The following is a 14,983-nucleotide window of genomic DNA, read 5'->3' on the forward strand; positions in this document are numbered from 1 at the left end:
CGTGTACTCAGACAAAGCCTTGCACACCCACAGTTGTTTTTCATCCCCATACAAGGCCACTCTTTCCCTCAGGTAATAATGAGGCTCTGGAACAGCTAGAAAACACACATAGTTGCACACACACACACACACACTCATACACACAGAAATGTATTAATGGAGGCCAGCTGTTGGGCCACGCTTTAGACTCCTGTCCACCAGAACGCTTGTTCGAGGATTTGATTAGAATTAATTACACGCAAACACAAACGGGGGCACGTCATGGACGTTTTTGAACAGAAGTATATTCACCGACGACACATGACCATGCAGACGCGTAACTTTAGCATCAGGTAGACGAGCCAAACAATGACGGCAGCTGCTGCTCACCACATTGTTAAGTCACGAATGGCAGCTGGACAACATAACACTGTCATAACGTCAGTGTCCACCATATACAAACTAATAAAAGGCTCACTGGAGGCTTCAAGGATAATCATATCCTGTTCCCAATAGACGCAACACCTATTTAACATTGTGGAGGGATGAATCATGGCAGCGACTCTCAACTTTTGTGTAACTTTAGGCCACAATTGGGATTGTTTCTAGGACCACCTTCCAAAATAAATGAGGAAAAAATAACAACATGACAAGAAAAGGAGAAAAAATCAGCTGCTGTAAATAGGTGTTATGCTGTGTTGCGTGATCGCGGAATCATTTGTGTTTATTCACGTCATTCGCACAAGACGTGCCGGGCTCAGTCACACACACACATCCCTTTACTTCTATCTTTGTGAGGACCCTCATTGACATACTGCATTCCCTAGCCCCTTACCAAAACCTAAACCTAATTCTAACCTGAACCTTAAAACCACGTCTTAACCCTTTAAGATGGCCTTTGAAGAAGTGAGGATCGGCCAAAATGTCTTCACTTTCCCAAGATGTCCTCACTCTGTTGGTGAAAACCTTGTTTCGGTCCTCACTATGCAGCAAGTACAAGAACACACACCCAAGTAGTAAAGCATTCTTCAGGTGTGACTCAATGCTCCTTCTAATTCTCTTTGAGGTGAACTTGGATTTGCCAGGAACTCTACAGACTGTGTAGGTCTGAGAGAGACAGATGGATCTGACTGCCAGCCCCCCCGCCCATGTTCTCCCTTTATTCCTCTCCTCCTCTCCCTTTTTGCTTTCTCACTTTCAACCCTTTTGTCTCTGTGTCTCGCTTCATCCGTCTCTCTTCTCCTCACCTCTCCCCCTCGGTTCCGGTCATGCTCCACATTTAGCAGCGGATGACAGGCGGGCAGCGAGCGGTTCGGTGACCGAGGTCTTCTGCTGATACGGAGGCCGGTATCGGCCCGCTGTGAGGGAGCGCGGAGGACAGGATGAAAGGAGGGGGGAGGAGGAGGGAGCAGACCAGTGGAGAAATGAACTGGCAGCACACTTCTGCTTCTTGAAAAGGGAAAGCTAACATATGCTTTGGAAGATGTGGAAGGGTCTGTTTGGCCAACAAACACTGTTAGGTTGTTTCTGAGCAGCTGTTCCACATCTAATCAGTACGCTGCTGTCAGTTCACAGCCAGGGAATAAGCATCTGCACACCAGCATCTGTTATAAATGAGTCGTCAGTCCAGGCTTTGAATCATGAACCTTCTTCAGAGCACTTTAAGGACTTTCATTAGTCCCATGAATACCTTTCTAGCTTGGACCGACCTGTAAGTTATAGTCGTGGACGTAGTCTCCATGACGTCACGTATTGGTTTGTGGACGGCTGTTTTGAAGCCTTGGGTTCGGGGATTTGGCCGTCTCCATCTTGGCTTTTTTTGCAATCAGTGAACGGAAGTGACCATATTTGGACGGTGGAGGAGTGACGTAGAGACGCTGCGTACAATGTTTACTGAGGGAATAAATCAAGAGAGGTCATTTTCTCATTTCTATAAAACCAGAGGAGTCGCCCCCTGATGGTCAGTAGAGAGAATGCAAGTTTAAGACACTTCAGCATTTGCTTCACTCTTCAGAACCAGAGGATGCCGCCTGGTTATAGTATTAGCTATAATAAATAAATATTCTAGATTTGAACGTTAAAGAAAAAAAACGTTGTGCTTTTGTACACAATCTTGTGCTCTTGTTCTAGCAGTGGTGGAATGAAACTAAGTCCTTGTAGGCTACTCAAGTAGGCTACATTTACCTAAAGCTACTACAAGGGACTTTCATTTTGTGTTGATTTTGGCGCCCCTTGTGGACGAAAGTGGTATTGTTTCAGAGCACCAGAGTCCCTTTAGAAAACCTCTTATTTTAATGCAGCAGGGGTGCCGTAAGTATATTATTTGAAATGGGCCACTCTGCATAATGAGTATACTTTTTTTGGACACTTATATACCTGTACTTACCTTTTGGTGAGTGTATTTTGACGCAAATATATTTGTACTTAAGTGACATTTTGAATGCAGGACTTGTAACTTGAGACAACGGGGGGAAATACCCTAAGATGTTTGTCGAATCATTCATTCATGGGCTCACTCAACGCGTCAGCTAATGTTTTGGCTTCGTCTCACTTCGTTATTGCCTCTCATGAGGAATGTGTGTCCCCCTAAACCATGAAGCCTGATATGGAGACAAAAGAAGAAGAGAGAGAACCGGAGATATGGATGATCGACGGAGACGTTCCCCCTCTCATCGTTCCTCTCCGCCTCATTAAATACAATGAGCTCACCTCATTCCACAGTGACCACACATGTTCACACGTCATCAGCGTGGCCTCCTCTGTGAGGAGTAAACATGGGAGTCACTCAGCTATGGAGATGCTGGAATAATTAAAATGTCACATGACAGCAGGGAAGAAATACCACGCGCAGTCTTCCCTCCCTTCTCACTGTCTCACCTGCCTTTCCTTCTCATCTGACTTCCCTGCTCTCCTTCATCCTCCTTCTCATCCAGACAGAGATGGATGAAGAAGAGGTGGAGCGCGATGCTTCGGCGATGATCGATGGAGATATTCCCTGCGTGTGCGAGCGTAGGAGGTCACAGAAGAGTGCGGAAAAAACCCACCTGTTCAGGAATGCAGGGTGCTACCCTCGGATTAAAAAGACATGAGCTGGAAATAATAGGCTGCGGTATAAATAGCTGTGCCGTGCGTGGGAGCGAGGGGAGTGTGTGTTGGGAGAGAGAGCGAGAGAGAAAGGGAGGGAATGTGTTGCACGGTCTTGAATGAAAGCGAGGATGGAGAGATGGGGAGGAGAGAGAGAGAGATCTGTGTTAGCTGTTAGCACGTAGCTGCTGGTATTTAACACTCAGAAGATGAAAACACCAGCAGCTGCTCTGCACATTGTCACAAGCGTGTGCTGACATCCACGTGTATTCCCAGTTGACAGTAACACACACACACAGAAACATCTCTAAAACCAGTATGTTAGCAAATCCATTATAACGAGGTTGGGGTCTTATGTTAGCAGGACACAACATGACACATGGTGTGTGTGTGTGTGTGTGTGTGTGTGTGTGTGTGTGTGTGTGTGTGTGTGTGTGTGTGTGTGTGTGTGTGTGTGTGTGTTGCACACTTGGACCGACTCCTCACTAGAGTAGGTCCATATGGTCCATCTGGGCTCCCGTCCATTCATACACCATTTCCTGGTTCTGCGAGCCAATCAGGCAAGCCGCTGAGTCCAGCTGGCCAACCGCTTTCGCCAGACTTCAGTGTCCCTGGAGATTTTGCACAGTTGTCACTTGTGGCAAAGTGGCAAAACACAAATGTGACATCATTACTTTCTTTGCTCGAGGAAAAAAACAAAGCCGTGTGCAGCTGAGGACTTTATATCAACCACCATGAATAGCAGCTGACAGCGGGAAGCGTGAAATAAACATCTTGGGGTTCGCACTGTTGGCCATAACTCAAGGATTAATATGCTCATACTCCAGTATTTGAAAAAAAGACCAGTTTATACCGGCTCCTTCAAAAAACAGAAAAAAAACATAGAGAACATGTTATAAATACAAAGTTGTTGGTAATTGAAGGCAGACTGACAGGATCAGGATGGAGTTGAGCAGAGAGAGCACAGTGTGTGCCATGAGCAGCTCTGTATCAGTGCTACAGCTGTGGGGCTCTAGTAACCGGCTCTGGGTTGATGGTGGCTGACGGGGCAGCATGTCTCCAGGCTGGGACCGCTACGTAGACACCTGTCCAACAAGACTGTAGCTGATGGTGGTGTTCTCACTTTCTATGTGGTTTCATTTCCTCTAGTCCACTTTACATCTACATTAATCATGCCATGTGTATTCCACCACCATTGTACTATTGCCCTCCTGTTTACAAGGGGTTGCATCCAAGCTGTTTTACATTTTTTTAATTAAAAATGTTAAAATGACGCGTCACAGTCTCCCCAACGTTCACACTATGTGAAAGTACACATAGTAGTTTTTTTCCTTGTAGAGTTTTGTTCTGCTTTAGTTTTGTTGTTTTGGTTAATTGGGACTGTTCTCAGTCTCAGGCTCCTTTTAAGTGTTTCATTTTGGTAGCTAATGCTTAGCTTCAACTGTATGAAAGGGTATTGAGGGCCTTTGATCCTCATACCCTTTGACTGCAGAAGCTATCGTAGCGTTATTTGCGTTCTGTCTATGCAGCTCTCCTGCTTCACGTTTCTTGGCTCTTCGTTTTGACACTAAGCCATTTGACTTTCCCAATATTGCCCCAAATCCTCTCCGACTCTGCCTCAGAGCGTCTGCAACTCAGTCATTGTAAGTTGACGCAAAGAGGGGAAAAAGGAACATGTGTGCACGTATGTCTGTGTGCGTGTGCACGTATGTCTGTGTGCGTGTGCACGTATGTCTATGTACCGAGATTCGGGCCGTGCTGCCGCCCACGCTCCCTTAGCAACGGTTTCCCTGGCAACTCTTGTCAGGAGGCGAGTGAGGCGCCAGTTAAAGCGAGCAGGAAGGCTTCTCACAGCTCACAATCCTGCAACGTTTCCCTGCAAGGCAGCGAGGGACGTGGAGGGAAGAGAAACCCGTTTTAGGTTCTCCCATCAGAGGCCGGTCCCCTGGAAGTGACACAATGCTCACTGCCCTACTTCATGTTGTTATGGTCTGTTCTGGAATTTATATTCATCAAAGACTATAAAGAGATACTCTCACACTTAGAAATGAAGGTGCTAACTAGAACCATATAGGGTTCTTTGACTTGTTCCCACAGCAGAACCCTTTTTTGACACTTCTACCTCAGAACCCCCTGTGAGAGGTTCTACAGATAACACTCCTATGGTGTAATGGTTCCACTCAGAACCCTCTCAGGAGGTTCTATCAGATCATTTTCACCTTATAAGGATGCTAACAAGGGTCCAACCGAGAACTACAAAGGTGTTTGTATTTCAAGGGTTTTATCTAGAACCTACATTGGAGCTTGGATCTAGAACTCATTAATATTCCAACGTTTTCATTGAGAACCTACCCAAGGGGTTCTACCAAGAACTCTTTTATATTCCAAGCATTTTATCTAGAACACACCCAGGGTTCCTCATTAGGGTCCTTAGGGCACGGGGACGATGTGGTGCAGCACAACCATCATGGTTGTAAGTCACAAGCTTTTAACAATCCCTGCAGAACTATTTATTCCAAAAAGGGTTCTTTGGATGAAAAGGGTTCTTCATGGAACCCTTGGGTGCTGTCACACCTAACCGGTTAAAATGGACTCCTTTGCCGTTTCCCTGTTAGTCCGGTTTGTCTCATGTAGCCTGAGGCCCCTGGTATCAGTGGCTCTTTTTACTTCTTGTGTAATTCTCCCCCTCACAGCGCCTTGACCCTGGTATGGTTTATATGTTTACAACGGTAACACCAAACTAGTAACAAAGTTTCATTTTATTGTTTTTAAGAATATGAACAGCACATTTCTTTTCAGCAATGATTGTCATTATGTTCTGTTGCAACACGGACCGAAAAACTCCAGCTCAGACACGAGCTCTTCTGCTATATTCACAAGTCACTTTAGTTCAAGATAGGCTTGTTAGTATCTTGGATTTGACAGACTGTCTGTGAAATATTCCGCCCTCTTGTGCTTTACGTGCTGTTTTTCTTGCTGGAGGAATCTTGACCTTCTGAGTCTTGATCAGAGAGGTCTTGTTCCCAAAAGTGTGAATCATAGACCTGTTTACACTCTGACACACTGCAGCAGGAATTCACACATAGATCTATATCGGCTGTAAAAAATCATAATAAAACGAAGTTATATCAGCTTTAGTTTCACTCCAAGTTTTACACACACGCACACACACACCTCTCTCCAGACAGCGTATTCTGAGCGAGGGTGCACATTGTTTAGGAATGTCATGATCTCCTGCTTAGGGGAATGCCGCGTGCATGTGTGACATCCATAAATTACACGGCGAGGTGTGTGTGCGTGCGCTTAAAGCAACCAATTCACAACTTTATCGTCCTTTCAACGCAAATTTTGGCCAACAGTCGGGTTTGAAAAGCCTCCGAGCTAGAAGACATTCATCAGCGCCAGCACAGGCGTTTAACTTCAACAAAGGAAACAGCAGGGCAACTAGACGACAGTACAGCTGAGGGTTCCTCGCCGCTCTAATTAGGACGGATTCAGCAAGAACGCCCTCTGTCCGACGGGGTGTAATGGGAAGAAATGAGGCAGCGCACAGGACAAATTACCCTGACTCGGTTCCTTTGGTGTTCTTTGTTGGACTGCCTCTGGGAACAGCCTGACAGGTAACAGGCTGGCCATGTTTCCTGTATGAACGTCCCAGTCCTACGCCGTTCGATAAGAAGTGGACGTAGTCATCGTGACCCATTGGTTTGTGGACTACGACTTTAAAAAGCTTTGACTTCTCGAGGCATCCATCCGTCTTAAGTTACTTTACTGCCAAATGTAAACCACTTGGCATGTTGGTTAACTCCCTTTTTCATCCACCAGGCGGAGCAATTCCCCTCACTGCTTAACAAATCACACATGGGCTTCTTTAAACAGGAAAGATGGCGCTTACCTGCCAACGTAGCTGGTAGACAAACTGCCCATCACCAGTAAAAAGAAAAGCCCCTCTGCTCTGGCTGATTAGACCGCTGTTCCACCATTACATCACGAGCCGTATTTAATCATGGAGATGCTCTGGTTTTGTTACGGTGCAGAGGATCCCACAGGGACTCATTCTATGAGCCAGCAGACTGCAGGGTCCTCAGAGACATGACCCCGGCACGCTTCCATCCCGTAAATCCAGCTGCTCCTGTGTTCCTGCAATTACACCAATGGCCTACCGACGCACCGTGAGAACTGGGACGGTTAGTGGTGTGTGTGTGTGTGTGTGTGTGTGTGTGTGTGTGTGTGTGAGGGAGCAGCCATCCGTGTATATTGGGGTCAGGATGGTGCCACGGTGTGTGTGATGTCTTTCCATCCTTCGGTGCTCTCTAGTAAGACAGATTCAGGTGTAGCGGACATAAAGAGGCTTCACACCTCTCCCTCGCATCTCATTGGTCAGGATAAACTTTCTTTAGCCGTGTCACAGCGAAACCTTTGAGGGAATAAGCCTTGTGCTACTTACATTCACTTTAATCAGTCTAGTGCAGCCGATCAGCGCGTTAGCTAAATGCAGTGGTGAGATCCTCTGCACTGGGTGTCGGTGGGCAAAGTGGGCCACAGAGGATGTGAAAAGTGTCCCTTATTATAAAAAGCCATGGCGTAACATATTAGGTGACAGACTTTTGCAGATAAATCATCTTCTTTGTTGAGATTTCCTCCATTCATCACCTCATTGTGTTCACATTTGTTGTCATCCTGGCACAGACATGAGACATCTTTCACATAATCATAACAGCTCAGACCATTGTGCCTCTGATGGGAACCCCAGAGTTTGGTTTGCTGCCATCTTGGTACTCTGTGGAATCAGAAGGAAACGTTTTGTAGAAAGAAGAAAACATCCTTCGCTTTTTGTCTGAAAAAGCAACATGTTTACTAAAGTTACTCTAAAGACGTGACTTTTGAATACATTTAGATTGAACCGTTATCTGAAGGAAGGTTAAGGTCACTAAATATTATATTAACATTCAGTCTATCAATGGAGACACACGGGTCCTTCAGACGATGTCAATGAAGAGCCAATGAGCACCTCAACCCAGCAAACACAAACAGGCAACCCACTTCATTCTCACAGTCCTTTCACGGTGGACATCCTTTCGCTGCTGGAGCCAGTGGCATGTAGACGCTTTGAGGACACAACGTCCTTGGTATGATTTTATTTATTTTCATTTAACTCCAGCTTTCGACACAGGTTCAGGAAGAGGCACCTTGAGTCGCCGTAGTATCCATGATTTCACCCGTTTAGTGTGCTTTGTCCTTCATCTTTGCCTCCGCTTCTACCTTCCTTCTTCCACGACCAGAAGGCCAAGGGCCCGACAACATTTAGCAGCCGGACTCTCGCGATGTCACATGATCACGTGAGAATCGCTTGATTGCGTATCGCACCGAAAACCCACCTTGTGATTCGTAGCATTCGTAAGTGATGCGTTTGTGTCCGGCGAGCCAGAGCACGGAGCCAACCAGCGTCCTGCGAGGAGCTTCTGGAAGCTAGAGGGCGTGGCTTAGGTGTGTGAGCGACGACACGGAGAGGAGACCGTTAGTTCTGAGCAACAATGGCGGCTCCTGGAGAGGTTAGCGCAGCTGCCGCAATAGCATCGTTTCCATCAGAACTGGAGAGCATTTCTTCATTGGAAGAAGAGCAAAGAACGGCACTGAAGGCTTTCCTCCCTCCTCTCCCAACTGGCTTCGGTAAAGGTTTGATTGACAGGTGATTCACTCAATCACCTGCCGAGTATTATTTTGAAAGTTTCAGCCCCTTTTCCAAACAGTTTCCAATTGTTCTGTGTAACAAACCACCTGGCGGGTTCCAGGTTATGACAACGGCGGTGTCGTTGGCAACTTGTTTTTCAGACATGTTCTCAATTAGAAGTAGCCATATTACCATACCGTCTGTCTTTGTTTCATCCACAGCCTTTGGCCTTCAGGTTTCCCTTTTCTGAATGAGAAATACAGACTACCGCCACCTGCTGGCATGGAGAGTCATTTCCTGGCATGCATGCACAGAACATACGTTTGTCGTATCTTTGCGTTGTTTAAAAGTGCGTTGATGTGGCTTTAGTGTGTCTGGGATTTACACAGGGAACAACCAGGACCCAGTTTCGCCGTCCTTATGATACTTTAGAATGATTTTTTTTAACTTTTTTTGGTCGGTATTCAAAGTATTGAGGTTCATTCCCCAGCCCTATCAATAAGCAACTAAATGACTTCACGCCCTGCCAGGGAAAACCGGCCCGATGTGTGCCAACTCTCTCTCCATGACCCAATTTGCACCGGACTAATGCCAACTCTCAGCAATCTCCAAAAACCACCACGCCAAAATGTAGGGGTTAAATCTGTCGTGCTCTCCTGGGTTCTTTTCCACGAGTGAAGCCACCTGCTTCCCTCAGTTTGCTCAGCAGCCCGATCCCGTGGGAGCCAGTCCCAAAGCACAGCGACGACCACGACGTCACCTCTGCCGGTCCAAACTTACCTTGAGACATGCGGCTGTCGCTAGTTTAGTGAGGTGTCTGTGTGTGTGTGTGTGTGTGTGTGTGTGTGTGTGTGTCATCGACGCAGATCCAAGGGGAGAGGGAGTGTTTACGTTAAGCAACGTTTATGCTGATGATTGACTTTTAGCTGTGAGTCAGCTGTCTGCAGAACAGGACGGGTGAGGGCAGAGAACCGTGTGTGTGTGTGTGTGTGTGTGTGTGTGTCAGAGAGAGAAAGTGCATGTTGGCATTTACCTCCAGTTCCCACCATCTCTCTCCCTGCAGAGTACTTTATGAACGTAACAGTCCCTCATTTACAGCCAGTGCAATTGATGAGGAAGTCAATCTTTTTTTTTAACACACATCCTGTATGCTGTTTTTGGTGTCTCGTACTATTCAGCTGTTTAATTAGAATTTATAATTGAGGAAATGCAGATGTCTGTACTCACGTTTTCATGCGGCCTTCCCTACATCTCTCCGTGGAATAGTCTCTCTGTTGGCAGATCCTTATTCATGCCTTGTTCTTATTTGACAGTTTCTCCAACGATGAGCGTTACAGTTCTTTCATCAAATCTCAGAAATGGCTGCCTCTCTCTGTCACACTTTGTCATTTTCACATGGCATGCATACCCACGCACGGGGAACGCACACTGCTCACATGCCCCACCGCCCTTCTACCGCTGCCTTCTGCTGACCCCTAGTGGTCCAACCCGGGTCTGCAGCCACAGCTTGCATTAAAAAAAGCTCTCTGATCACGCTATACTTCAAGATGATTGACATCAAATAAAACTGAAATAAAAAGGTGTGGTAGTTTGTATTTCACTTTGTGTCAGACACACAGTTGTCTCTCTGCAGCAGTGTGAGGGAGGCTTTAGGCCACATGGCTGTCCTCACTGTGTGTCTCAATGTGCCCAAAATAGCTTGAACTTATATAATGACAGCGGTAATTGCTGGGGGGGTCAAGACAGACCCCCCCCCCCCCCCCCCGCGCTAATTTGCTCATTTTTACTCGCTCTGCTCATCTTCACTGAAATATTTTTGTCCTCATCTATCCCTCTTTCTTCTTTCACTGCGTCTTCTTATAAGCAATGGTGGTTGTTGAAGCGATGACTCTGGACTAAGACGAGTGATGCTGAGGAATTTCAGAAGAGATCATAGAAACAGTTAACATGTGAATGTTGCATTAATGTCTATTCTCTTCCTTTCCTCTCCTCTCTTCTCCTGTTTCCTCTCCTCTCCTGTTTCCTCTCCTCTCCTGTTTCCTTTCTTCTCCTGTTTCCTTTCCTCTCCTGTTTCCTCTTCTCTCTTCTACTGTTTCATTTCCATCCTTTCCTGTTTCTTCTCCTCTCGTCTTTCCTCTCATTTCCCCTCTTGTTTCCTTTCCTCTCCTCCTGTTTCCTCTCTTCTCCCCTCTTGTTTCCTTTCCTTGTTTCCTCTCCTCTCCCCTCTTTCCTCTCCTCTCCCCTCTTGTTTCCTCTCCTGTCCTCTTCTCTCTTGTTTCCTCTCCTCTCCTCTCCCCTCTTGTTTCCTCTCCTCTCCCCTCTTGTTCCCTCTCCTCTCCTCCCCCAGGCAACTCCAGGAGCTGCAGAGGCAGAAGGAGCTGGAACGGGAGCATCAGGAGAGGGAGCATCAGGAGAGGGAGCATCAGGAGAGGGAGCATCAGGAGAGGGAGCGTCAAGAGCGCGAGCGCCTGGAGCGCGAGACGCTGGAGCGGCAGGAGCGCGAGCGCCAGGAACGGGAGCGTCTGGAGAGGGAGGCGCAGGCGGAGCGGGAGGCGCAGGCAGAGCGGGAGCGCCTGGAGCAGCAGGAGCGCAGCGAGCGTGAGCTGATGGAGAGGGAGAAGGCAGAGAGGGAGCAGCAGGAGCAGTTGGACAGAGAGCAGCAGGACTGGGAGAGAGGAAGACGCATCTCCAACGCCGGTGAGTGATGCCCTTTGGTTTCCTGCTCATACACTCGTTGAGTTTCCCAAGGCCAATAATGAGATGTGCATTTCTTTCTGATTTATATTATGTGATGTATAACATTCTCTTTGCTACTGAACCTTACAACAAAACAGGTTGTCTTCAGAGGAGCGTTCTTGTGTGTTTGACGTGGGCAGAACTCTGCAAATGTAGAATCTGTGATGCTCAACGTGCATGAGCAGTGTGTCCCAATTCCATACTGCATCCCAACTGTGTACAGTACACACTATACTATAAATGACTTACATTAATTAGCATGTGTCAGTCTTAGTATACTGTTAGCGGTTAGCATTCAAATGATTAAACACACGCTCCAATGTATGTCAGTCAAACTTCAACCGGAGACGACCGATTCAATTTCAAAGGATGCAGCCTTTCCATTCCCTTTGTGCATTGCATTGTGGGAGAATAGTGTGCATCATCAACAACAACATAAAAAATCAAAGGATAGTCAGGACGCAGGATTGATTCTGCCTCTCCCAGTGCGAACAGTGAACACACTACAAACTCAACACCCAAAAGCTGTTGTGTATAGATCGTAGTATGGAGTTGGGACGCACTGAGTTGAACTTTAACATGCATGTTGGGTTGCCTTCTTAATAGTCCTTGGTTTTAGTTTGGTCCTTCCGTTCAGTTCATCTTTATTGTCCCTTAGAGGCGAGATTTGGTTTACTTTGTCAAACCATTCTAGTGGTAGCCAATCACCGCTTGTCGCTACTTGCTCAGTGCCATATTCAGGATGTTCAGTGAAGCTAGCATGGCTGTCAACACTGAAGCTGTAATTGTTTCATCTCACACCAGGAAGTGAAACTTGTGAACGTGCAACAAAGAGAGCAGTGCACAAAGTCCTCTGGCTGCAGGACTCAATGCATTCGGAGGTGGATAGCAGCTCTCTGTCTCTTTTGCATCATTTCCTAGTCAGTGCTAGAATTGTTAGCTTCCTGTGTTAGCGCTAAGCTACAGTGCCCACAGGCGCTATGAACAGATTGCTAAGGCACTGGGGCACAGGGGGGGGGGGGGGGGCATGAACAAACACCGCCGCCAGGCCTTACACCAGTCACACACACATAACTTCTGACACTTCACACACACGTCCAAAAAAGTCTAATGAAGATGCTAATGCTATGTGAAATGGGAACGGGCAACTACGATTGCAAGTCAAATCTCCAGTTTATGAACAATTGTCCTCCCAGTGGACTTAACAAAAGTCCAATGTACGCCTACAGTCCTGCAGCAGAGAGGAGGCGGAGCCACAGGTGGAAACACACGCCGGCTATAGAGTGGAGCTGTGATGGATCAGGGGTTTTGTTTTGGTTGTGTGATAGAAAAGGGGAAATGAGTTAGTTTCAAGGACCGGGTCAGAAGAGGAGGCACGCTTCAGTGTGCAACGCTCGGCCCGTTAGCACACGCATGCATACACAGGCAGACGCAGTTCAGCGGTGTTACTCAGAGGCTAAAAATACACCATCAGGGAGAATGCTGGTGAGACCCCCAAGGGGGGGGGGGTGAAAATGGCCCAGGATAAGAGGGAGGAGTTATCTCACATGTCATACACAATTACACACATAGAGAACAAACGCACCCACACACACAATGTTTTATTAATGTGCACCGTCCCTACCAAATAAACCAATAAAAACACACTCACGCTCTGTTGGGTTTGATGTGAGCTTTCGATCAAACGTTTACCGCATAATTACACTGCTTGTGTGTGTGTGTGTGTGTGTGTGTGTGTGTGTGTGTGTGTGTGTGTGTGTGTGTGTGTGTGTGTGTGTGTGTGTGTGTGCCTCTTAAAGGAGTGACACAGTAACACTGATGTCAGTGAGTGAAGTGTTCGCTGCTATCGTCTGGTTTGAAGTGTCTCAGTAACTGTGATAGCTGCGCTCTGTGGCTGTTTCCTCGATCAGTTCAGGGAATCAACAGATTCACTTTTATGACCTTATAGCAGTTGTGTTGTGAAGATCACTCTTTTTCTGAACTTCATTTTGAGGTTTTTGCAATTTGGCTGAAAATGGCTCGTTAGCATTGTTAGCGTAAGGCTCCGCATAGTGAATATGTTCACGGTTAGTGAGAAGAGACGAGACCTGCTGGAAACGTCGCTCAACTAAAGGCGAGTTTATCAGTTTGACATTGGCTTTACTCAGTGTCACACACACACACACACACTCACCAGCACTGTGTGCACATTGTTTACGTGCATATTCTTCAAAGTGTTTTCAGAATTTAAGTGATGGATTATTAATTCAGCCCAGTACACTGACTGCCCCTTCAGGCCTCGCTCCATAGCCACTCCCCCAAAACTATAATTATGAATTCAGAGCGTTTGATTTATCGATGGAAAGATCATTTCAACGCTGCTGTTTGTTGTTCTTAATATTCCTGCGCACACGTGTCCAGCACTCCGTGTAATCCTGTGTTTTTCTGATCGTGTGTTGTGGAACGGCAGAGCAAAAGCTGGGGCCTCTCAGTCACGAGAGAGAGAGAGAGAGAGAGAGAGAGAGAGAGAGAGAGAGAGAGAGAGAGAGAGAGAGAGAGAGAGAGAGAGAGAGAGAGAGAGAGAGAGAGAGAGAGAGAGAGAGAGAGAGAGAGAGAGAGAGAGAGAGAGAGAGAGAGAGAGAGGTTTAATGATGAAGAAGTATGGAAAAGGTCAAAGGAAGAAGTAAAGCATGAAGAGGCAATTCTGGGTTCATGAAAAAGAGATGTAAGGAGAAATGGAGTGGAAGCTGGAATGAGCATTGACTCCAGTTAGAGAGAATAAATGGTAAATGCAGCATGAGCTGTCAGACCGCTCAGCTCAGCTGGGAGAAACAGAAGTCACGAGGAGGAGGAGGAGGAGGAGGAGGAGGAGGAGGAGGGCCAAGCGGTCTCACAAATCCATCATGTTATCTGTCTTGTGACTGCTGGTTAGGTGTTCATGGGAATTCTGCTTCTGTCCCTACTGTGTGTGTGTGTGTGTGTGTGTGTGTGTGTGTGTGTGTGTGTGTGTGTGTGTGTGTGTGTGTGTGTGTGTGTGTGTGTGTGTGTGTGTGTGTGTGTGTGTGTGTGTGTGTGTGTGTGTGTGTGTGTGTGTGTGGTGTTGAAGTGAGAGAGAATGCATGCATCTGTATGTGTTGACCTGAACCATGTCTGTGAGTAAGGCTGTGATCTCTGTACGTCAGGCAGCTGATTGAAAATACCACACAAAGATATAAAGGTGCTAACTAGAACCATATAGGGTTCTTTGGCTTGTTCTCATTGGAGAACCCTCCACCTGGAACTGTTTCAGAGGGTTCCAGGTATACCTAGAACCAAACCTAGAACCATCTGTGAAAGGTTCCACCCAGAACTCCCCACAGAGCACACTTCCTTGGGGTAATGGTTCCAGCCAGAACAACTTCTAAGGGTAGGGTAGGTTCTACCGAGAACCCTTTTTATTTCAAGGGTTTTATCAAGAACACAACCAGGAGCTCTATCAAGAACCCATCAATATCCCAGGGTTCCTCACGAGGGTCCTATAGGGCCGGGGCTGAT

At 46.8% G+C, this 14,983-nt stretch overlaps 1 protein-coding gene across 5 annotated transcripts in view; it reads left to right on the forward strand.

Annotated features, from left to right (window-relative positions):
• enah (ENAH actin regulator) overlaps nt 1-14,983 on the forward strand; it is a 107,227-nt gene that overhangs the window by 74,537 nt on the left and 17,707 nt on the right. For all 5 annotated transcript variants that reach the window (XM_079180094.1, XM_079180093.1, XM_079180096.1 and 2 more), the window contains one exon: nt 11,082-11,431. In XM_079180094.1, the coding sequence (XP_079036220.1) occupies nt 11,082-11,431 (350 nt within the window). The remainder of the gene's footprint in view (nt 1-11,081; nt 11,432-14,983) is intronic.

The sequence above is a fragment of the Pholis gunnellus genome (assembly GCF_910591455.1).
Source record: "Pholis gunnellus genome assembly, chromosome: 19".
NCBI lineage: Eukaryota > Metazoa > Chordata > Actinopteri > Perciformes > Pholidae > Pholis > Pholis gunnellus.